The sequence below is a fragment of the Aspergillus tubingensis genome, assembly GCF_013340325.1.
Source record: "Aspergillus tubingensis WU-2223L DNA, scaffold_1, whole genome shotgun sequence".
NCBI classification, from domain to species: domain Eukaryota; kingdom Fungi; phylum Ascomycota; class Eurotiomycetes; order Eurotiales; family Aspergillaceae; genus Aspergillus; species Aspergillus tubingensis.
In genome coordinates, this window is record NW_023336275.1 from 1,573,326 (window position 1) to 1,597,515 (window position 24,190).

General features: G+C 55.4%; 7 protein-coding genes across 7 annotated transcripts; 4 read left to right on the top strand and 3 right to left on the bottom strand.

The window, feature by feature from the left end:
* Nucleotides 1-4: 4 nt before the first annotated feature.
* nrps14 (PKS-NRPS hybrid synthetase psoA) lies at nt 5-11,518 on the bottom strand (the record flags this gene model as incomplete). The annotated part of the gene is made up of 4 exons (XM_035495667.1): nt 5-4,446; nt 4,496-5,054; nt 5,109-7,944; nt 7,998-11,518. 4 exons carry the CDS (start codon nt 11,516-11,518, stop codon nt 5-7), a joined length of 11,358 nt encoding a protein of 3,785 aa, XP_035351560.1.
* Nucleotides 11,519-11,921: 403 nt separating this feature from the next.
* AtWU_00552 (EthD domain-containing protein) lies at nt 11,922-12,468 on the top strand (the record flags this gene model as incomplete). Its single annotated transcript, XM_035495668.1, has 2 exons — nt 11,922-12,068; nt 12,133-12,468. The coding sequence occupies 2 exons, from the start codon at nt 11,922-11,924 to the stop codon at nt 12,466-12,468; spliced, it is 483 nt and encodes a 160-aa protein (XP_035351561.1).
* A 515-nt stretch (nt 12,469-12,983) lies between these two features.
* On the top strand, nt 12,984-14,330 carry psoB (hydrolase psoB; the record flags this gene model as incomplete). Its single annotated transcript, XM_035495669.1, has 1 exon — nt 12,984-14,330. One exon carries the CDS (start codon nt 12,984-12,986, stop codon nt 14,328-14,330), a length of 1,347 nt encoding a protein of 448 aa, XP_035351562.1.
* Nucleotides 14,331-14,912: 582 nt separating this feature from the next.
* On the bottom strand, nt 14,913-16,257 carry AtWU_00554 (aldo/keto reductase; the record flags this gene model as incomplete). Its single annotated transcript, XM_035495670.1, has 5 exons — nt 14,913-15,257; nt 15,330-15,664; nt 15,729-15,930; nt 15,993-16,037; nt 16,096-16,257. The coding sequence occupies 5 exons, from the start codon at nt 16,255-16,257 to the stop codon at nt 14,913-14,915; spliced, it is 1,089 nt and encodes a 362-aa protein (XP_035351563.1).
* A 353-nt stretch (nt 16,258-16,610) lies between these two features.
* AtWU_00555 (acetyl-CoA synthetase-like protein) lies at nt 16,611-18,573 on the top strand (the record flags this gene model as incomplete). The annotated part of the gene is made up of 4 exons (XM_035495671.1): nt 16,611-16,664; nt 16,730-16,942; nt 17,012-17,703; nt 17,790-18,573. The coding sequence occupies 4 exons, from the start codon at nt 16,611-16,613 to the stop codon at nt 18,571-18,573; spliced, it is 1,743 nt and encodes a 580-aa protein (XP_035351564.1).
* A 1,039-nt stretch (nt 18,574-19,612) lies between these two features.
* AtWU_00556 (Zn(II)2Cys6 transcription factor domain-containing protein) lies at nt 19,613-20,905 on the bottom strand (the record flags this gene model as incomplete). The annotated part of the gene is made up of 1 exon (XM_035495672.1): nt 19,613-20,905. The coding sequence occupies one exon, from the start codon at nt 20,903-20,905 to the stop codon at nt 19,613-19,615; it is 1,293 nt and encodes a 430-aa protein (XP_035351565.1).
* Nucleotides 20,906-21,921: 1,016 nt separating this feature from the next.
* On the top strand, nt 21,922-23,735 carry AtWU_00557 (MDR family MFS transporter; the record flags this gene model as incomplete). The annotated part of the gene is made up of 2 exons (XM_035495673.1): nt 21,922-22,157; nt 22,241-23,735. 2 exons carry the CDS (start codon nt 21,922-21,924, stop codon nt 23,733-23,735), a joined length of 1,731 nt encoding a protein of 576 aa, XP_035351566.1.
* Nucleotides 23,736-24,190: the final 455 nt, after the last annotated feature.

Here is a 24,190-nt window from a genome sequence, read left to right on the forward strand (position 1 = left end):
GACTTCAGACTGTTCGGTAAACCCGACTTGTCTTCAAAGCGGGCATCGACGGCCCCTGTCCGGTCTCATGCATCAGGGTCAAGAAACCGGCTACCAGTTCATTCATGCCGTTACCTCGGGCCCGAGCAATCCATTCATCTAGAGGCAGAGTCTCAAACTCATTTTCCCCGCCCTCTGAATTCTGTAAATACTCCCGCACAAGTTCGACGGGGACCACAGTCTGCCCGGACTCATGGAAGTAGTGCACGGCAGGTGTATGATTCCAATCAGACATCAGCATCGTGTCAAGGATATTTTTCGCGACTGCGTCCACCTCTACCATGTCTAGGTAGCCATGCCATCCGGGCACGTGGGGAACCGCGCGCATCTTGCGCGAGAAGGCCAAGACGTTGTTCATGATATCGAGCGGCGGGGCGCCCGGGCCGACAATGCTGGATGGACGATGAATGGAGACGGGGAGATACAGCTGGTGATGAGCAGCTTCGAGATAGACCTCGCTGGCCCATTTGGAGGCGACATAACCATCGGAGCCATCCACCGGTGGCAAGAATTCGGCGACGGATTCCTCATCATAGCTGTCAGCCGTGCGTAGATGGACTACTCCTGCAGTGGAGATGTAGTGAAAGGGCACTCGGCGTGGTAGGGCCATATGGACCAGCTCGCGTGTAGATTCGACATTTGGCCCCCGTAGAGAGTGATATGTTTTCATGAACGAGACATCGGCGCCACAGTGAATGATCGCGTGGCAGGTACTGAATACCTGGGTCGCCCCCTCCTCGGAGAGACCCAGTCGGGGGGCAGACAGGTCTCCAGTGTAAATGATGACTTTGTCGGACTTCATCGCTGGGGCCTGTCGTCCAAGGCCCTCCCCAGCCGGCCGCACGGCGATGCAGTGCACTCGGGAGACGTGCGGCGACGCCACCAGGTGTTGTAGCAGACAGTGGCCGAGATAACCCGTGGATCCGGTCAAGACAACTTCCCGCAGCTCAGGGATATTGCAGTAGCTCGACTGGACGGACTTGAGACTTAGGGAGAGGGCCGTTTCTGCTGCCCAGTCCAAGCCCGTATGGGCTACTGCTGCTGCCTCAGCCGTATCCATGCTATCCAGACGCTGCGCCAGGCTCTCCAGGCTGGTGTTTTGAAAGAGCTCCGCCAGCGGTATGTCCCGATGCAAGGTGTCCTTGATCTGCCGCTGCATCTTGAGCAGTAGGAGTGAGTTGCCGCCCACCGAGAAGAAATCCGACTCTCTGCGGATCTGGAGTCGCACTCCGATTTCGGACAGAATGCTCGTCCAGATCCCCTTCACTTTAGCCTCCGTCTCGGTGAGTGGTGTGTCTTCCCGGTCGGTGAAAAGGTCTTCTGGCAAGGGGATTGCCCTCAAGGCGTGGCGATCGAGCTTGCCACTGGCGTTACGAGGGAGTCCGGGCAACGGGATAGCTACCGAAGGCCTCATATAGAGTGGTAATGGTAAGGTGGCGAGCAAGTTGCGCAGGTAGCGCGCTGGATTCGCGGGCGTCCTGCCCACGATGAAGACGACGAAGGCGATTAAAAACATGGATTCACGCTCTCCAGAGGAGTCGACCGCGGCATTGGACAGAACTCCGTGGGCGCTCTGAAGAAGAGAGGCCGAGACATCTTCCAACTCAATCCGGATGCCGCGCAGCTTGATCTGCGAGTCGCCGGCAATGCGGCCCTGGTAGACAATGGAGCCGTCATTGAGCATCCGGCCTTGGTCACCAGTGCGGTATAAACGACCCCAGCCCGGTTCTTCAAGCCCAGAGATACGATCGGTGATGAATTTCGCAGCGGTGAGGGTTTCATTGTGCAGGTACCCTTCACTAACAGACGGTCCCCCAACACAGATTTCTCCACTGCAACCAGGAGGCATGAGCCGCGCCGTCTCGGGGTCCAGGATGTAGACTGCGTAATTTGTGATTGCAGGGCCAATGGCCGCGGGGGAGTCGTCCTGCACTGACTCGCGATCGTACGGCACGACACCGAAGGAGGACGCGACGGAGATCTCGCTGGGTCCGTACGCGTTAAACACTTGCAGGAGAGGATTTTGTAAGTCCTGAAAGGACTGGCGAAGATGGTTTGCAAAGGCCTCACCACCACACATGGCAATGCGCCAATTGGAGCACTTCTCCAGCCACTCGCGGCCGTATTGGAAGAGGACACAATACTCAGACGGCGCGCCTAGGACAAAGGTAATGTTTTCCTCATACATCAACTGTGCCAGATCCGACATGTCGATACGGTTGCTGGAGACCACGAGAGATCCCCCGTTCGCAAGCGCGTAGAAGATCTGGGCGAGCGAGGCATCATAGCCGTACGCACTCTGCTGAAGGACGACTTCTCGGCTCTGGTGTAAGTTCATCGCTCGGCTGGCGGCAGCGACATGGTTGAGGAAGCTGGAGTGCCGTAGCATGACCCCCTTCGGCTTCCCCGTAGTACCGCTGGTGAACATAATAAAGGCTCTGCCATCAGCCGTCGACGCATTTGGGATCGGATGTGCCGGCTTATCTATCTTCGTGATGTCGACCGGCTGCACATTGGCATCCAGCTGCAGTTCCCGGAGGCGATCAAGGGTATCTAAGTGGCACACAATAAAGCCGGCTTGGGATTCGCTCACAATCGTCATCAAACGCTCGGTTGAGTTGCGCACATCCAAGGGGATATAGACGGCTCCGATCCGCATAATCGCCAACAGCGAGCAGATGGCGTCGCTAGACGGGTTGCAGAGCATGCCGACATGTGTACCGACCCGGGCGCCTGCGGTCAAAAGGGCATGTGCAATCTGATCGATTCGGTCGGACATTCCCTTGTACGTCAGAATTCCCGACGGGTCTTTGATTGCCATGGCCTGTGGCTGCGTGGCGACGAAACTATCAATCTGCAGGGACAAGGTGTCCGCCCACCCAAAAGACGTTATAGGCCCTTTTCCAAGCGCGGTACTCGCCTCGATCTGGCGGGGGCTGAATATTTCACCTGCGCCGATTTCTAAACCGGGATGACCCACAAATGTCTCGAGGAGGTGGATGTAGGTCGAGAGCAGGGAGTCTCCAGCAGTGCGGTCGAACAAGTATTCTTGCACGGACAGGGTTAAGAAGCCCTCCCCGTCATTCTCATCGACGGTGAGGATGAAGTCAAATGGATGATTGGCATCTTCGTAGGTTGACCAGTCGAGCGCGACGTCTCCAATGGTTTTCTGCCCCAGGACTCCGAGCCGGTAATTCAGCACCGCCTGGAAGAGAGGTGGACAGACCGAGAGGGACGGCGCATTGATGTCCTTGAGGATAACATCTAACGGGACACCCGCGTGACCCATGGAGGCATACACCTTGGATCGCGTTGCAGTGAGTAGGTCACTGAAGGATTGGTCTCTACTCAGCTGGAAGCGCAGCGGCAGCATATCGATCAGGAACCCGATAGCATCCACGAAAGCTGCATCGGTACGGTTCGCATCCACGATTCCAATGCAGAAATCATCAGTTTCTGACAGGCGATGGAGTAAGACCTGCAGAACGGAAAGATAGAAGTGGAACGGCGTGACCCGTGCGGCGGTGGTGAAATTCTTGATGCGCCGGACCAGATCCGATGGCAGATCGATAATGAGCTCAATATTGTCGTAGCGGTTCAGACTCTTGCGTGTCGACCTTTTGGCGAAGGGAAGAATGGGGAGAGGCTGTGGCAGGTTCACAAACTCCTGTTTCCAAAACCGGCGGTGCTCCCGGGTGGCAGGACTCTCAAGGGACCTTCTTTGATGTGCAGCGAAATTGATATATTGCCCCACAGGAGGTACGGCGTCTACATCTGGGGCGGAATAGCATTGATGCAGGTCCTGCAGATACAGCTGCCAGCTCACGCCATCCATGATGATATGGTGGTAGCCGAAGATAATGGTGTGCACGCTTGCAGGAGAGCCGCCGTGGATGAGGAGCGTAGCGATGAAGTTGTCCCCTCGCTCGAGGTTGTATTCATGGTCAGCCACGAGCTTCTTCTCGGCCTCAATCTCCGCAGCAGCATTCTCAAAAGGTGCTGCAGCCACTTGACGTAGCTGGAACGGAGAAGATGCCTCGACGCGCTGGAAGACCTCTCCGCTGGCCTCATCGGTGAAGAAAGCAGTACGTAGGGAGCTATTGCGTCTGATGACAGCGTGAAGGGCGAGTTCAAAGCGGTCAATATCCAGGGGGCCACGAAGCTGGTACGTGGTGGTGCAGTTGTACGCGGTTTTATTCTCCAGCGAAACGTAGGGCAGCCAGATCGTAGTTTGCCCGAACGACATCGGCTCGACGGCTGATTTGGGGAAGGCAAGATCAACCTCATCGTCATCCGTTGTGGGCGTCAATATGTCACCGCGTGGCTGCCCTCGATTGGGACTGGATACGGTGCTCGATGGCGCTTGTTCAGGAGCACTTCGTAACTCGGCTACTGCATACTGACACACTGTGTCCCACTTAGAGATGTGGTTACTATGGGGAAGGGAGATGCATACAATCTTCAACCGATGCGCCTGCGAGGATCTTCAACACGGGAATATCTACCTGCATCTCCTTGGAGAACCAGGCTCGGATGTCCATAGCCACGAGTGAATCTACTCCCAGGTCGAGAATCACTGTGTCGCGCGCTATACCTTTCGCAGACAATCGCAATAGGCCAGCCAGGTACTCTGTAAGCACAGGGCACAGTCCCTGGATTGCCTGGCGTTCAGACTTCTCCGGGGACAGCACGTCTTGTAATGGTGAGACCTTGTCTTGCTTCTCGTTATTTTCACCAAGTTCCCGGGCCGCAGTTAACAGGTGTCCGAAACGAGCTGGTAAATATTCTATATTTCTCGCCGGCTGTAATCCCACGATTAAATCCACCTTGAGGGGGTCAGAAAAATCACGAGCGAGATGGATGGCCTCCGTTAATGACCGGTGGAAATCGCGTTCCGAAATAGCGCCCAAGTCCCGTTCGTCACTGGGTCGTTCAATGCCAACAATGGGACTCAGGTCGAGCACAGAGGACGGCAACCCCTTCGCCTTTCGTTGACGGCACAGACCCGCCATGTACTAGACCAGCCGTTTGTCAGTGAGGGGGCTTGTTGGAGGACTGCGACTACTGACCATATTCACGACCGTGGTCGGCTCAGTGGAAGGTGAGCTACTGCCAGCAATCCTGGACGCCGATGACAGAGCCACAAAGAAGGCCAAAGTCGGATTGGAGAAAACATCGTGGATGATATTGATGGCGGCCATCTGATTTTCCACAGATTCATCCCCCAAGGCCGGGCCATAAAAGACCCCTTCAATGGGAGGGCGTTGTGCCTCAGTCACAGCGTAGAGTGCCTTTATGACCTGATGCTTGCAGCCCAAGGTTGGAACTTCCACCACATCAATATGAACCCCGGATTTTTGTAGTTCTTCGATCCACCCATAATCCCCCTCGACCGAAAGTCTTCTAGGCCCCTGTGTTAGTGAGAGAACCTGCGAGGCATCAGGAAAACCATACTGGTGTAAAAGAATGAAGTTCCGGGCCCCAATGCTGACCATCCACCTGCAAAGGGAGTATTCCAGGGCATGAGGCATTGAGGCAAGCAGATACGTTCCCTGGGAACACAAGAGATCAGTGGGATCAATCGGTCTGTCATAGATAACAACCGGCGTTTTAAAGTCCAAATTAACGATGCTGAACGGGTCACCACAGTGTGGAGCCTTGCGGCCCAGCAGATCTTGGACATCAATGAGGGTAATCGGAGACCCGCAACGGTCCTCGGCTAAAGACTCAACATGCCGAACCGCAGACTGGAGTGATGACTGAAACGTAGACCAGTGATCTTTCGAAGAGGATGTCGGCTCTGGATTCACACAGACAAGGTCTGCCGCTGAAAGATAATGGCATCTCCGCGGGAGAGACTTCGGTAGACTCGTGGCTAGGCCAGCCTGGCAGGACAAATCGACAAAGTAGCCCGTATCGCGCGGGGTGGCGGCGCGAATCTCACTGACCATAGCCCGTGGCGATATATGGATCCACTGTGCACCCCGTCTGAATCCGGTGGGGCCATGAGTGAGGCAGACGAGGCGTTGGTGCGTACCGGTATACAGATCCTGCAACAGACCTCCCAACATTTCCTTGGGGTCGTAGATTGTCGTGACATCTCCATAAGATCGATCGGCCAGCATTTGTGCCACCAAGCAGCGAACAGAGAGGCTCAGATACCGATCATAAGATATACCTGTAGCCTGAATGGGGCAGGTAAGGGGATACGGAACTTTAGCGATTGATGCTATGGAGTCCTGTAGCGTGATGAAATGTGTCCCTGTTGAGAGATCAGCTCCAATGGCAAGGTGAAAGAAGGAATCGGTATGGTCTGCCATTCTGATCCCAAATTGCGTAGCACAACACACTCGGACTGTCGATGCTAAGTCGTGAGGCGAGAGATCAATCTTCCTGGCACAGATCTGGATCGCTTCATAAGCAAGGCCAGGCCCGGTCGACTGTAGCTGGATCGGCTGCTCCGCAATGTCAACCGATCGTTGCACCGGACGACGATAAGTTTCAGAACGATCATTGAGCTCCTGAATAGGCTGCAATCGGGGCACCAGGACTTTCCCGTTCTTTAACCTCAATTCGGACTCGAAAGATCCAGGCTGGTCTGCACTTCTGGAGGCTAACAAGCGACAGAATATCTCGGTGATTGTAGTGTGCATTCCATCTAGGGTATCGATATCAAGGAACTGTAGGCGTAGTTGTGGTATTTGTGATTGCAGGGTGCGACCCAATCCCAAGGAGGCAGAATGGTAAGGGTTGCCAGCGCAAAGGCCACTGGTCAACCACAGAGTTACCGGTGATTGTGAAAGCGTCGCCTTCACGATGGCTAGTCTCTCCTCGCTGGGCTGAGTGAAGATAGGCGCCTCTACGTCTTCCAAAACCAAGAGACCAGCCATATTAGATACCGCAAGGAGATCGACGTCCTGGAACGAGGGGACGTGCACCACGTTTACGTTCGGTCCGGACAACATCGCTGTCAACTCTTGGACAAAGCCGGACGCTTTCGATTGCATACCTCCAACAACCATGACCTGGCCCTGTGGATACGATGTCTCATGGCCGATTTGATATCCTCCGGCCACCAGACCGCTGGTCTCCCGTTTCCCTTGCTGAAACACCGTCACCGCCGCATCGCTATTGATCGGACTAAATCCCGCACACTGCACACGCTCTGACCATGCCGCCTGGAGTAGGTGATCATTATCTTGCCAAGTAGGTGCCGAAGGGCAAATCACGTAGCCTGCCGTTCGAACAAGGCTCCCGAGATACCCCGCTAGTTTGTCGTAGTGCTGAGGATAATAAAGCGTAGGCTGGATGACAATGATATCAAAGCTGTGCTCCTGCCATTCCTCCGGGTCCAGTTGCTGGTCAGCTATCTCCAATTGCTGAATATGGTATTCGCCGGGGATTTGAGTTTGACGCGACCAGGGACTCTCGGTATCTGCCACCGTATATGACACCAATGATGACAGGATCTGCCTGTTGGATGAAACCAGCATCAAGCTAGCGAATCCGGGACAAATCTCCAGAACGTGCATTTGTGGCCTACAGTGCACAAACTGCCTAAGGACGCGGCCACTGATCTGCTGATAGGACATCCCCTCTCCTGGAACTGCGACTCCGTACTGGAGATCATAGTCCCATGTTTCTTGCACATACAACCGGCGATCTTGCCCCGGTGTTCCCTGTGAAGCCAGTGTCAACCCTTCAATTTCAATGCAAGGCTGGCCAGTCTCGTTCCAAATTCGCACGTCCGCAGTGAAACTGGGCGACAGTCGTTCCGCGTCTGCTGGAAGTGTGTCTGTGACCTGGGCATGAGCTGTCAGGACCGTGCCGCGACCACTAGGCAACGAAGGCGTGTGAATAGTGATCCGTTCGATTTGCTTGGGTAGGAATGCGGTCCAGAGATCTCTGTATGGTCATTAGGATGCGCTACATATCTGATCTTTGTCCTGAACACTTACTGGTCACCTGGGCCGGCAAATGCGAGTAGGGCCGATTGTACCGCACACTCTAGCACACTGGGATTGGCGAGCAACGTAGTAAAGCTCTCTGGGAAAGAATCCACGAACTGTGTTGACGAATGATCCAGGCATCGAGTGGCCGAGAGTAGTCCGCAAAAGGGTCCATCATATTGTAGCCCCCCGTGCTCGAGCCAGTTGTAAATTTGACTTTTGTCGACATGTTGGGTGTATGCTTGTCCAGCGAAACAGGGAGGAGAGGCCTGATTGTCATCAGGCATCCCAATGGTGACACTACCCTTGCATACTTCGATACCGTCGTTGGCAGAAATGATGTAGAAAGCCGCGCTATTCTTATCATCGTCATTTGAACTGGGTAGAACCACTGTGATGGTCAAGTCTGCTCCCTCGCTAGCATCGGCGAGTCTGACGTGATGAGAAATCCTGACATCGTGCAGACTCACGAGGCGACACTGATGGCCCCATGGAGACGCAATAACGGCCTCGATGATCATGAGGTAGTATATCGACGCGGGAAGCGTCACTGTCCCTTGTACACGAACGGACTCGAGCCAGGGAAGCTGCTTCGAAGTAAGCACATTTCTCCAGCGCAGTGTAGTGTCGCTGCTCTCGGTGTGGCAACGATTGCCCAGCAATTCATGGGGTGTTGAACGAGTGAGGTATAGTTTTGAGGAACGAGACTCCCGCCAGAAGGCTGTCTCGTGATTCCAGGGATATGAAGGTAGACCTTTGAGTACCTTGGGTGGCTCCCGCCGCAGGGACGCGGCGTAGCGGTCGAAGTTGACGACTTCGGGTCCCAGGTGCTGCCAGAGAAATCCTAGGGCCTCGCTAAACGAGGCCACGTCATCTTCCCCACGACGCAGAACCCCGGAGTATGGGATTGCATCGCCATTTCCGGTCTTACCTTTGAACGTCTGCCCCACTGATGCCTTCAGGGCCGGGTGAGGCCCGATCTCCAGAGCCACATCGAACGCGCCTCCATCGATAGCACGCTCGAGACCCTCGCAGAAGAGTACGGATCCCAGCATGTTGTCACGCCAGTATGGGCCGGCCAATTCGTCCGGAGTGGGAGTGCGATCCGGGCCGTATACACTGGAGATCCATTTACAGGGCTCAACCGGTGTAAGGATCTCAATCTTAGCACCTACCATGGAGGTGAGAAAGGGTTCTGCACATGCTTGCATGTGGAATGAATGGTAGGCGTTGTCAACTTTTAAGATGCGGGCAAATTTCCCCTCGGCCTCCAGCATCGCTCGTGCCTCTTCCACGGCTTCGAGATCGCCGGAGAGCGTGACGCTGACGGGGGAATTGCTGGTTCCGATCACAATTCGAGCTTTCAGCGACGGGCGATTGATGAAGACAGTCGCCTCTGCGGCACCAAGGCCAGCGGCCAGCATTGTGCCACGCCTGCCATCTCGTCCGCCGGCGAACTTGGTTGAGACCCCACGGTAGTAGGAGATCCGCATGGCATCCTGGGGGCGAATGTATCCTGCCGCGTAGGCCGCTGCTAGCTCCCCAGAAGAATGGCCAATGACCGTATGAAACCGCACCCCCAGCGCTTTGAGCAGGTCGACCAAAGCCATTTGTATGGCACTCGACAGTGGCTGCGAGATCGGCCCCTCGGCGATCCGTGACGTTGGCTGAGGCTTGAGGAGTTCTTCTTTCAAGGACCAATCGGGTCCATCCGGGAGAAGCTGTAGATACTCATCCAGCTTTTCTATTGACTCACAGAAGAGGACACATCGTAGAATCAGTTCCTTGCCCATGGTGGCCCATTGTGCACCCTGTCCGGTGAAGATGCCTAGGATTCTAGGATGGCGGGCAGATGTGGTCAATCGGATTCCCAAGTCTGCTGATGGATCCTGAACTACCTTTTTGAGGGAGGCGTCCATCGCGGCAAGCAGATCACTTCGTGTTGATCCTGTGAACACCGCCCGGAATGGGTGTGAGCTTCGGCGGCATGCCAACGTCCACGCCAGGCGATGGAGGTCGACGGACTTGCTGGTGCGGAGGACATGATGGAAGCGAGCCACAATCGCAACCAGAGCACTCTGACTATGGGCGGAGAAGACCAATGGTAATGTAGTCAGGTCACAACCCTGCTCCCTCGTCTGTGCCGCATACCCAGCATTGGCAGGGGCATGGATCTCCGGCTGATATCCCTCCACAATCACATGGGCATTGGTACCACCAAATCCAAAGCTATTCACGCTGGCTCGTAAGGGTTGGCCGAACTCGACAGGCGGCCAGGGTTGCGCGGTTGTGGGGACGTGAAGATTACTGTAATATGGCGCAATGTCTGGGTTCAAGGTTTCCAGGTGTAGATTGGGAGGGATCACACGATGTTGGACGGCCAAAGCTACCTTGAGCAGGCTGGCTAGCCCCGAGGTGCCTTCCGTGTGACCAATAATGGTCTTTACTGATCCCACCTGGAGCTTGGAGCTTTCACCATCATTCCTTTCTGGAGTTTGTGAGGGAAAGAAAGCACTGGCAATCGCTTCAGCTTCGCGAACATCGCCTACCTGGGTTCCAGTCCCGTGGGCTTCAAAATACTGACACCGGCCCCAGGACGTTGTTGGGTCTAGCCCAGATCTGCGGTAGGTTTCTTGGATCAGGCGTGCCTGTGCTTCAGCACTGGGCATTGTAATGCCTTTCGTTCGCCCGTCCTGGTTCATAGCAGACTCTCGGATAATTGCTTCGATGTGATCACCATCAGCCAGGGCGTCGCTCAATCGCTTCAACAGAACGACGGCGATTCCCTCCCCACGGGCATAGCCGTTTGCACCCGCATCCCACATGCGGCACCGGCCCTCAGGGGACAGCATGTGCAGAGCTGATTCTGTGATAAACAGCTCCGGTCCGAGAATGAGATTGACACCAGCTGCGCACGCTACTCGGCTTTCCTTTGAGCGTAGGCTGCGAACAGCCTGATGGACAGCGACGAGGCTTGACGAGCAGGCGGTATCAATCGTCATAGAGGGACCCCGCCAATCGTAGAAGTACGATATCCGGTTTGATAGGATTGAACGGTGAGTCCCGGTGGCGGTATATTGAGACAAAGTGACGGGATCTCTCATGACGATATCGCCGTAGTCGCACGCCACGCTGCCGACATAGACGGAGGTCGAGCTACCCTGCATCTTTTGAATAGACATTCCAGCGGACTCCAGAGCCTCGTATGTGACCTCAAGGAGCATCCGGTGCTGTGGATCAATCGCCTCGGCTTCGAGGGGTGTAATATTAAAGAAGCTAGCATCAAACATGCGAGGGTCTTCCTCCATCCAGTAGGCGCTTTTGGTATTGGTGGTACCAGGGTACTCGGGGTCCGGATGGTAGAAGCCATCAATGTTGAAACGATTCGATGGTACCCTCTTGGAGAGTTCCCTTGGAGTCCGGAGCACATCCCATAACTTCGACGGGGACGTCGCATTTCCTGGGAGACGGCAGCCAATGCCTACTATGGCAATCGGCTCCTCTTTTGGGGGAACATATCCAGAAACCATCGCTGGGTATCAAAGCGAAAGTGAAGTGTTGTGCTGGCAAATCAAAGTGTGGTTGAAGGGAAGCAGAGAGCCAGACTGATCGTTTATTGAACTAGCCACGCCTCTCAATATTGGGCCAAGTGGAAAATTGTATGATACTTTCTTTGAGTGCAGGCTATATGCGAGGGTGAGCCTGCTGACACTTGCTTCTCTTTCCAACAAACGCCGAACAGACATGCATAAGTGACAGTCGGAGAGGGCTGTGCTCTGCCCCGAGGCCGAATCTGCACAGCGGTCCCTCTAAACAAGTCGGTCATGGGAACAATATAAAGAGGCAACATGGAGGAATGTTGAGGAACAAATCTTAAACAGGGTTCATCCTTACTTCAACCTCCTCTAAGACCTTCTGGGTTTCGCAGCCACCATGACCGAACGCGTTCTCCGACTCAGCGTCTACCATTGCTTCAACCCTAACAAGCCTGAGGCAGAGGTGCACGAGTTCGTGACCAATGACCACGCGGTGAAGGCAGCCAAAATTCACCAGAAATATGGACTACTCGGCTACACGTTGGTAGGGATCTCTTTGTTGTTGTCTCTAGTCGTTGCTCGGAAGGATCTAATATGCCCAATGGCAGTACTTCGCGCCTCAAAGTGCCCAGAAGGTCCTGTCGGACTGGAAGAGGGTTGGTGGACGGAACTGGGAGCTGGATACCTACGATGCCTGCGTAGAGTTCTACTTCACGGACTTTGCGGTTATGGGAGCTATTGCGCAAGACCCAGACTTTGGCAAGTTGCAAGAGGCTGAACTGCCCTTCTTGGACGCCAACCGTCCGCCCCGAGCCCACCTGGGATGGGTCCAGGCCTACATCCACGATGGTCGGATCATCAATATCGAGGGGAGCAAGTCCGTCTTTCCTCCCTTTACCGAGCTCTCCCAGATCGTCTTCCCCGGGGTGTCTGAGGGGAAATGATTGGGGATAAGAAATTGCCAGAGAATGCTTGACAGCGTTGTCGATCATGTGTTCCGAGCATATTCTAAGATTAGGATTACAATCATCCTGCGAAACAGGTCTGCAGTAGCACGAGATACTTGAAAATCACAGAAAGCCATCTCCAGGCACACCGCTACATGCAGAATATGACTAACGGCGCGCACGAAACGCCGACGTCGGCCATCTGTAGGCACCACGATAAATGCTTCTGCACACTGCTGGTAGTATTGACCCCTGATGGGCTTCTCGGTAGGCTCCAACGCCGAACGGGGTTTCACTGGGAATGCAGCCCGAGCTTATGACAGCTATTTCTATAAAGAGTATCTCAGGGCCTACCTCACGATGAGGCAGGCCTCCCTTCCGCGTCGAAAGCCTACAGGCTCCCAAGCAGATATTGTAGCTGACCTTTCCGCCATCATCCGTCTTCTTCTCCGTACCTCTCTCTTGCTAAATCCCTTACACGCCTCATCCGTGCATCTCGTACATCCGCCACCATGACGGCCCACAAGATACAAGCCCAGGACAGTCAAAAGGCCATGTTCCACTTCTTCAAATCTGAGTGGTTCGACTTTGAGTTGGTGCGCCTACTGGGATTCGCTCCTTACGAGGGTGCGGAGATCGCCGAAGTGCTCCAGGCGGTTGGCTCCATCCGAGACAGTGATGCAGAGAGCTGGCACACCGCATGGCTGCGTGCAGGTAGCAAGACTGAAGCTTTGGCGCAAGAGGCCGAAGACCGGGGAGATCGTCTCACGGCGCGTCGGGCGTACCTGCGCTCCTCCAACTACATCCGGGCGGCGCAGTACATGCTCTCCAGCCGAAAGGGCCACATCGACCCGCGCGTGCTGCCGACGCTGGAACGCGCTATCGCTAATTTTCGTCGCGCGACACAGCTGATGGATGGTGATGTGCACTGTCTAGAGATTCCCTACGAGAAGCACATTGCCTTGCCCGGCTACCTGTATCTACCCCCAGCCGAACGCAGGCTCTCCGACGGCAAGATCCCCATCCTCATCAACATCGGTGGCGGCGACTCCACACAAGAAGAATTGTACTTCATCAACCCAACCGCGGGGGTTCAGCAGGGATATGCAGTTCTGACCTACGAGGGACCGGGACAGGGGATCCTTCTGCGACGTGAGGGACTGACGATGCGACCGGATTGGGAGGTGGTCAATGGTAAGGTGCTGGACTTTCTGGAAGTGTATGCACGGGAGCATCCCGAGTTGGATCTGGACCTCGACCGGATTGGCGTCTGTGGCGCTTCAATGGGGGGTTACTTTGCGCTGCGAGCGGCGGCCGATGCGCGGGTCAATGCGTGCGTTTCCATCGACCCATTTTACTGCATGTGGGACATCATGAAGGGGCGCATGCCCGAGTATCTCATCCACATGTTTGAAACAGACCAGGGCTGCGCGCCTGACAGCTTCTTCAACGGGCTGGTACGGTTCCTCCAGTGGGCTAACTTCCAGGCTCGTTGGGAGTTCAACCACCTCAAGACCATCTTCGGGGTAGAGGCTCCCTCCGACGCCTTCCGCGCGATGATGACTTACACGCTCAGTCGGAGCGACGAGAAGGAGTACCTCGCTGACGTTCACTGCCCTGTGTTTGTCACTGGCGCCGCCGCCGCCCTCTACGCAAAGCCCGAGTTCAGCACGGACCGCATCTACAACGCCCTCGGTCATCTCCGTGACCAGGACAAGCTCAAGTGGATTGCCGCCGATGCAGCTCAGGGCGGGTTGCAGGCGAAGGTCGGAGCCTTTGGTCTGTCTGCTCATCGAACATTTGCCTGGCTGGATCAGCATTTCGGGATCGACCGCAAGATTGCATGCAAGCCGAATTAGCGTCGCCGACGCAAGGGGCCCTAAACATAACGCCGAACCACCGAAAGTACCGAATATTCTAATAGCGCTGATCCTGAGCCTGGCATGCTGCATGAGTTTGAGTCTCTTTCATGGTTTCGCCTCATCCCTCGTGGTAGTGGAGTACTTCATAGAATCCAATCAATTTGTTGACGCCTCAGCCACGCTCGCAGCACGGCCATGCCAGACCCCCATGATATTCAGGGGTAGCACTTCTGCTCTTATCGCATCGTAAATGGCTATAGTAAAGATCTTCGAGAGTAGTATGTATACAAGTAGCGCGGACTTCCTTGTATTCGTCCACAAAAGGAGGGTGAGTTAAGGCATAGGTGACCGAAATATATATTGTCCGTACTCTACCAACACCAAGCGACAATGTTACGTAGGAAGCCCGTCAATTGCTTCGTTTAAGACCTCTGATTAGGTTGTGATTGTTCTCACTGAAGTATAGATCTACCGGTGGAGTGAAAGACGCTCAAAACCCCAGTCTCAAATCATGGTGTAGCCTGTCTGTCCATGTATACTACATCATCATGTACAGGCCATCCTATCCGGTCTTCCGTATCAACAATGCCCCTCGATTTCTTTCGCCCGATAAGGTTCCTCCAAATATGCCTCCTCTTCTGGAGACAGCCTTTTCCCGCGTGCCATCAGGGCCTCCTCGATACGTTTGACACTGGTAAACCCGATCACCGGGGCGGTCACTCGCTTGTTCAGCCAGGCCAGCGCTACCTCGGTCATCGTCCATCCCCGTCGGATGGCCACCGTGGCAACGCGGGTAATGATCTCTCGGTCTTCAAGGCTCTTCCCGTAGCTGAAGCGCGGATTCTCGGAGTCGTCCGCGGTGCGTGGTGATTGTCCATAGACGTCATACGGACATGCGAGATGCCCGGAGGCCAGGGGCGCCCACTACACCGGATAGAGCTCACGTTAAGGGACATTCGAGCAGGGGCATTGGGGGTCTGAGCAAGATACACTTACCGGTAGGAGTGCGATGTCATTCTGACGGCAGTACCGGTTCATCTCGCGCTCCTCCTCGCGGTAGAGCAAATTGTAATGGTTTTCCATGCAGACGATCTTGTGCCAACCGTTGCGCTCGGCAATCAAATTGAGTGTGACGAGCTCGTGCGCCCACATGGAGCTGGCCCCAATGTAGTGCACTTTTCCCATCGTCGCCAGGTCATGTAGAGCCCGCATCGTCTCCTCGGGCGGGGTTTGAGGGTCATATCGGTGGATCATGATCACGTCCAAGTAGTCCGTGCCCAGCCGGGTCAGCGATTCCTGGACTTGGTGAAAGATGCTCTTCCGTGAAAGGCCTGTAGGAGGTGGAGCAGAGCAGTCAGCATGATTGCTGCGTTATCGTGAACTCATTGAACCTACCGTAGGTATTGACTAGGTCCTTGCTCCTAGCCGCCAGCGGGGCCATGAATGCCACTACATCCTTCTCGCCGCCATCGTCGGCCATCACTCGACCGACTTTGCTGATTAGAACTACCTTCCTTCGTGGAATTTGATACTTGCGCAGCGCCCGACCAATCAGTGTTTCAGACAGGCCATTAGAGTAGACATTGGCCGTATCCCACTGTAGCGAGCCGAAATGCCGTCAGTGTCAGCGGGTGGCATCAACATAGGACATTTACATACCGTATTGATGCCGCGATCAAAAGCGGCTTTGAGGAGCGGCAGCGCCTGATGGAGAATTGTCAATTAACTACTGGTGCATCCTATTGCCAGAGGGGGATCCTACTCGTTCTTCTTCCACCACCCAATTCCACCATTCGGGATCGCCGATCCCCATACATCCCATGATTGGATTCGACACCACCAGACCTCCCACTTGGCGATATTCCACCTTGGTGTCCGCAATGGACTGGGTAAGCTGTTCAGGGATCGTCGTGAATGGCGCCATCACGGAATTTTGGCCAGACAATATGGGCCCATGTCAGTCCCACCCGAAGGCAGGCTATATCATCCTCTGTCATGTAATGAGGTTGATGCCAGCATTCCACGAACGACGGTCATCCATGCACGACGAAGTATCACAATCGCCGATGGCGCATCGGGAGCTGACCACGTCGGCAGTCGATCATTTTCGGTGAGCCGAAGCTTGCGATATGCAAGCCCAGCTGCGAGGGAGATCATTTCTCCCCCTCCCCGATTCGGCGGGACACTGGCTTGGACATTCATCATTTGGCGTGCGAAACAATGAAAAAGAGCAACGTTGAACCGGGCTACGGTCCAAGACGGAGAGCTCCCACCACCATGCCTCTTCTTATCGAAACACCGACCTTAGCCCGCACTGATGGTTCTGCCCAGGTCTGTCTGTGCCAGTGCGCCCTATGATTATCCCTGCGGAACCTAACCGTTCATGTGCTTGATAGATCCCCCTCTTGGAAAAGCCAATCGGCGAGTGTTTCCGGAGAGTGGTAAGCGCATCCCATGACCGGATGGCCATACATAGCGGCACCCGTCACATCACGTACGGAGAGTTGCACGCGCAGAGCGATGCCTTTGCTCTGGGACTGATCGAGCTCGGCATTCGGGCTGGGGATCGGGTGGCCCTCAGTCTGGGCAATGGGATCGAGTACGCCGTGGTAAGTCTTCGCGGTTGATCCACACTGAGGCCGAATCAGCCCTGACATTTTCGTCGCCCGCCGGTCTAGATTGCCTACGCCTGCTTCAAATTGGGGGCCATTTTGACCCCCCTCAACCCTGGCTACCTGCCTGGGCAGGTTATCCATGCTTTGAACCACATCACCGCGCGCTGCTTCATCACCAGCACCGAGATCAAGTTACCGCACAAAGACCCGCGTCTGACTAGCGAGCTCCTGCAGGAGATCGCGACCAGTTCCGATCCCGACACCCTCTCCATCACTGTCCCTTCTCTGCAGCACCTGCTCATCATTGACAACTCCGCAGGTCGGGTCGATGTCACCACACTCCCCGTCACCGCTGACTATGAGGCCCTGATCCTCGCGCACGGCAGCCAACGACTGCCACCGCAGGACCAACTGGGCGTCGAGGACTTGGCCAATCTGCAGTTCACGTCCGGTACAACCTCCGCCCCGAAGGCCGTATGCCTGACGCATCGCAACATTTTGAACAACGCCTACCTGGTGGGCCAAGGCATGGATCTGACTGCGGGAGATGTCGTCTGCTGTCCCCCGCCGCTGCACCACTGCTTCGGCCTGGTGCTTGGCCTCCTGACTGCCATGGTTCACCGGGCGACTCTCCTGCTGCCATCCCCCAGCTTCGATGCGTGCGCCACGCTCCAGAGCATTGCTCAGCATAATGCCACCGTGTTGTACGGTGTCCCGACGATGTTTCTCATGGAACTCGACCTGATGTCACAAAGGCAAGTACCCAAACTCCCCGCCACCACCTCCTTCCGCATAGTTTTGATCCATCAACCCCGACCACGTCTAACTTAACAGCGTATAGAGTCTTCCAAAAGTCGGCCCTTCGACACCTCCGCACGGGCATCATTGGTGGCAGCCCCATCGCCCCTAGCCTGCGCCTTCGACTCCACCAACACATGAATCTTTCCGGTTTAACCAACTGCTACGGCCTCACTGAAGCCTCGCCCATTGTGTGCATGACGAGGGTCCTGGACTGTCTCGACAAACGTCTCACGTCCGTGGGCCAGGTGCTGCCGCACACGGCGATCCGCATTGCTGACCGCAACACCCCCACGCGCACACTCCCCCGCGGTGACCACCAGCGCGGGGAACTGCAGATCAGCGGCTACGCGGTGATGGCCGGATACTGGAATGCGCCAGAGGAGACGGCACGGACCCTGTTGGTGGATGAGGAGGAAGTTGATCCGCAGACGCAGCAGAAACGAATCTGGCTGCGCACGGGGGACGAGGCGACCATGGGGGTGGACGGCACGATCCGCATCACCGGGCGCATCAAGGACATCATCATCCGCGGCGGAGAAAACATCTACCCTGGCGAGATTGAGGATGCCTTGCTGACCCATCCGCAGGTCGCCAATGTCGGTGTCGTTGGGCTGGCGGATGCCATGTATGGGGAGGTGCCAGCCGCGTTTGTAGTGTTGCGCGTTGAGACGCCGCCGGAAGAGTTGCGGGCGTGGGTGCGCCAGAAATGTCCTGCGGCCATGGTGCCAAAACATGTGTTTGCAGTAGACCGGTTGCCTTTGACGGCGAGTGGGAAGTTAGAGAAGTATAAATTACGCGAGATGGGAGAACGGTGGCTGCAGTAGGATTATCCTGCATTCGCCTTGGATCGTGTGCATTCCCTTCTTCGTCCTTTAGGAAATATGTAGCGTACCGTTCAGTTATGGTCCACATTATTTCATGACTTAAGGACTTGGGCGCATATGTTAAGTATTCGGAAGTACCTATTCAACTAATGCCCCCCTACATATATACATATATATTCACCCGCACGGCGTTTGTAGAACTCTACGCGCGTGACGTTTCCATACGATCAAATATATGTCTTACGATACTATTATCACTGTTATTCAATACCTATCGAAAAACCATAATGATGATGTTATTATTTGTTAATTATTCGTGGTAGTTGCCATTCTCAAGTAATCAGGGAGTCCCTAACTCTTAGACCAAGGGATATGAGAATAATGAAACACCTCAGCAAAGCGTCAGTACCACCCGAATATCATTGGAATCTGCTTAGGCCAACAGTGGCATCCGCTCATGCCACACCTGCCAAATAAAATGCCTACGTGCGTAACAGAATCTGTATTCCCTGATAAGAAAATTATTAAGAAAAGGCAATCCAGAGTGGCTGTGTAGATTTATTTCTAACGCTGCCCATAGGGCCGTTGGCATACTTCTTCGAGAGCCTTGTCATTTTACTGACTCCGATATTCTCCGCTTCCTCCGAAGTTTGCACCCAGCTGCAAATCAAAGCGCGGGTATGATGGTATCAAAGCAAGGTAGAAAATGTGGAAGATGAGCATTGGTTGCAGATATCCCTGGACCTTCCCTAACGCCGATTCGGAAACGGCCCACAAAGATCAGGTAATCTAGTATGCACGCGAGCTATATATTATCAGCTTCATCCAGTCGTTCAGAGCAATCGCCAGCATCGTCATGAGAATTCAAATGCAGAGCAACGCTTGCTACGGAAAAGACACCAGAGTGTCTCTTAGCGCATGCGCCACAACAGTGGTCATTAGTCCGACACGACCCCCCACGGTCCGTGGCATCGTCTATCTCCAATGAGACATGGTAAATCTATATCTTGTAGGGCACCCGGGAAGGCCCCCTTTGGGGCTAGCTCTCCTGTAACGACCGCTTGATCCAAGTGATCGTCTTGGTCATCCCTAGCTCCCGCGCACTGATGGCCTGGAGGGTGATAGACACCACCTCGTGCATCGCCGTCGAATGGTGACTGGCGCCCATCTCATGGCACAAGCTTCGGGTGGCTGCCAGTGCCGGAACATCCGGGAGCAAGACCATCTCGCGCAGCCGACTGAGCAGTTGCTCTGCAAGCTGCAGAATGACGGCGATCTGCAACCGCGGGGAGGAGGCAGGCAGGGAGAAGGCGCCGATGTTGAGGGCGGGGAGCCCGATCCCCGTGGCGGCGAGGGAGGCGCCGCCGTGCTCCTGCCAGGCTTGAACGTGGGCAAACATCTGGCTATAGCTTTCTAGAACCCGCAGGTGGCTCGACAGCACGAGCAGGATGGACGCGGGGTCCAGGCTGCGCAGAGTTCGAGGCAGCTGCGGTGGGCCAGGAGGCGGGCTCTGCGCGGGTGCCCCGGTGGCGAACGGGGCGTCCTGCTGGCTCAGGAGGTCAATGAGCTGCTGAGACAACAGGAAGGTTTGATCCACGGCGAAGGTCGGTCGGTCCTCATCCAAGTCATGGTCACTGGCCGAGGTGGGCGAGGACATCCGTGGCGTTTCTCGTGTCTGTCGGTGCGCAATCTGCTGGGAGTGTGTGAGCAGCTTGACGTTGAGGCGGGCGAGCTCTGCCAGCCATTCGGTGCGGTTTGCAATGGAAGTGGGCTCGGGAGGACTACTGTGTGGCTTGGGGGCTATGCGTGAGGCCGGCGGGGTCTGGAGGGGAAGGCTGGGCGACAAGGGGGAGGTAGAGGTAGAAAAGGTGGTGGTCGTCAATGCCAGCTCGCCGGGGATGAGATCCCCGAGGGCCATTGGGGGTGAGGTGCTCAGCAGATGGTCCCAACTGAACCCCTCGACCGGGGTGAAAGGGTCGCATGTTGCGGCGGGCAAGGGGTCAAGCATCCCCACCTGCTTCGGGCATGGCAGCCCCGGATGAAGAGGCGCTACGGACGGGTCGAGCTCCAGCAGGGTGGACGAATCGGGGGACCACAGGCAGCCCGTCCTCGTCGGATGGAGGGCGCTATTTAAAGCTTGAGAACACCCAAGCCTCTTGGCCTCGCTGGGCGATGTGCGATGCCGGGTTGGGGGACTGAAGACGCAGACGAGGCTCGCGCGAGCACATCGAACACAGGCCCTCTCATGTTCAGACCGGATACAGCGCAACTTCTGGGTATGGCACCGATCGCATGCCCGCCGGATCTTCGACGTGGTGGTTAAGTTTGTCATCTCAGGAGCCAGCAAAGGAAACCTCCGCGCCCCATCTTGGCCTCCATTTGTGAGAGCATTGAGGATTATAAGGGAGCGAGATCCCAGAGAAGGGGGTGGCTGACTCTGTAGCAAGCTGGGAGAATGTCCAGACGAGCCTTACTGGTCTTGGCCAAGCCACCAGAAACCTAAAGCAGCTGTAACATCTGTCTAGCAGCAGGCAGTTCAGAGACGTGGTCGTCAGCACCGCGTTGGTGAGATAATGCATCGAAGAGGATGATACCTACGGAGGGTTGCCAGACAACCCAGTATGCAGGCCAAGAATGCTTACAGTGGAAGACAGAGAGAGTCATGAAGAAGAGAATTAGATAGCCCGAGCCTATGTACATGCAGAACTTTGTATAACCCCCTCCGGCAATGGACAACGAAATACTTCTACTAGAGCGAAGGAACCAGCAGAACCTTCCTTCCTTACCTTTGTTATATATATTGTGATATCCCAGGCATCCGATATGGAAAAGAAAGCTAACTGCTTCTTTATCTCACTTATAAAATAGACCACGGTGGGTATCGCAGACCTAGATCAAGGGGGACAACAAACGGAACTATCCGCGCCGAGTGGACGGAGGGAGGAAGCAAGGGGGGAAGGCAGTCAGCATCAGTTCGGGACATGGATCGCGAAATCACAACCACCCTCGCTGGCGCCGGAGTCGAGGCGATCATCAGGCGGTCATTTGGAGGAAGAATGCATCCATGGGTTACCGTTTGACAGACTGGCCGAAGGTCGCCTGGTGGAGAGGCTCTGGAAACAACTCTAATTCGAGGCTGTCGGAGGGGCGGTCTTAAAGTGCTTTTAACTCCGAACCTGGAGAATGATGGGCAACCCTAGCTAGCATGGGAGGCCCGTTACATTCACCCAAGTCCCCCCAGTGTTCCCCCTTCTTCCTCCCGAATAAAGATGCTTCGGGACCCCTGAACCTGCACCTGCACTTGAACTTCGAACTACGCTCCCCTCTCCCCAGAAATACTGAGCCAAAATGTCGAGTGAGAAGGAAACCGCCCCGAATGCTCCCTCCCCTCCAGCACCACCGCCACCGTCAGATCCTCCGCGGCGAGATTGGCGTTTTTGGGCCATTTTCCCTCCGCTCTGCGTGGCTACATTACTGTCAGCACTAGAGTCTACGGTAGTGTCGACGGCCCTGCCCTCCATTGTGGATGATCTCCACTCGGGAAATTTGTATATCTGGTTTGTCAATGGCTACTTCTTGACTTTGTAAGTGTCCCCTTTCCCCTCCCCCTATGAACTGCTGCTGGACATCTCATCCTGGACGCGATCTCACACACACACACACACAGCACCGCATTCCAACCGCTGTATGGCCAATTGGCCCAAGTGTTCGGCCGGCGCTGGCTGCTGATCGGGGCCGTGGCAATATTTGCATTGGGCAGTGGCATCAGCGGCGGTGCCAGCAGCTCAGCCATGCTGCTGGTTGGTCGAGTCCTTCAAGGCGCAGGTGGCGGCGGCATCAGTCTCATGACACAGTTGGTCATTAGTGACCTGGTGTCGGTGCGTGAACGAGGCAAGTTCATGGCCATCATCTTCACCACCTTCTCGCTGGGGACCTCGCTGGGCCCGTTTATTGGGGGCGCGCTGGTCGACAACACCACCTGGCGCTGGGTGTTCTACATCAACTTACCCATCGCCGGCGCCGCCCTCGTCTTGCTGTACTTCTTTCTGCAGGTCCATTTCCAGCGGCGACTCACAGTGCGACAGAAGATGAGCCGCATCGACTTCGTGGGTAATGCCATTCTGATTGCCTCGGTCACCTCCATCCTCATTGCCCTCTCCTGGGGCGGCTCCCGGTATAGCTGGCGCTCCTGGCATGTGCTGGTTCCCCTACTGGTCGGATTTGCGGGCACGGGCTTCTTTCACTTCTACGAAAGTACCCGCTTCTGCAAGGAGCCGACATTGCCCACACGTATCCTCGCCAACAACCGGACCACCTCCATTGTCCTCTTCTGTTCGTTCTGCCAGTTTCTGCTATCCTTCTGGACCATCTACTTCCTGCCCATCTACTTCCAGGGCGTCCTCCTCGTCTCCCCCGAGCGCAGTGGCGTCTTACTCCTCCCGTTTGTGATTACCAGTCTGCCCATCGCTATGCTCTTTGGTAATCTTCTCACCCGTTGGGGCCGGTACAAGCCCATCCACATTGTGGCTTTCATGCTGATTACCCTGGGCACCGGGCTGTTCATCCGCCTGGATCAGCACTCGTCCATGGCGGAGTATGTCATCTTCCAGATCATCACCGCTGTGGGCACGGGGATGATCATGTCGACCTTGCTGCCCGCCGTGCAGGCCCCATTGCAGGACACGCAGGTGGCCCCCGCGACGGCGACTTGGGGCTTCTTGCGAGCGTACGGCGGCGTCTGGGGGGTGGCCATCCCGGGCGCGATCTTCAACTCCCAGATCCAGACCAATCTGAGCAAGCGCGTGAGTGATCCGGATGTGCGACGCACCCTGGGGAGTGGATCGGCCTACTCGCATGTCTCAAGCTCCTACATTCGCTCCCTGCCCGCCGACGTCCGCGATGATGTGGTCAGCGTCTATGTCGACGCCCTCCGCATTGTGTGGGCCACCGCCACGGCGTTTGCTGGACTGTGCTTCCTGCTCACCTTGCTGGAGAAGGAGGTCCCCTTGCGCACATCGGTGAAATCAGACTACGGGATGCGTCGTCGTGAGCAGGAGAAGACGACCGCAGGGGACAGCAATGGGAATGCGGAGTGCAGCCAGTCCAACTCGAGCCCGGTCGCCTCATCTACACCGCGCCCTGCTGACCCGCATTCATCATAGCCTTTTTTTTTTTTTTTTTTTTTTTTTCTCCAACTCTTGCCTCTTCTGTATTGATCCCTCCTGTGAGAAACCTGCCTTGTTTTTTTTTGGTCTTTTTTTCCTCACTTCTCACCGGTAGCTACACTGGCAAATAAATTGTACCAGTCCCCGTCAGCTACGTCTCTAATACCATTCAAATCGATGTGAAGGTTGTGCCGATTACCATACGTAGTAAGACGTTGATGCGATGTTACAGTAGTCGACGTACGCTCTTAACTCTATGTTATACGGTAGATGGGTGTGAGACAGTCACCGTGCCAGGCTGTGTTTTCCATTTCCAGGAAACTGTCAGATATTAGCATTGTAGCTTATTTATTCCCCCGTCCCTCGGCCCCGCTCTTGACCACCCAAGCTTCGCTCACCCAGTGAACCCTGCTACGAACCCATGGAACCCCCGATGGAGTCGGCGGCTCTCC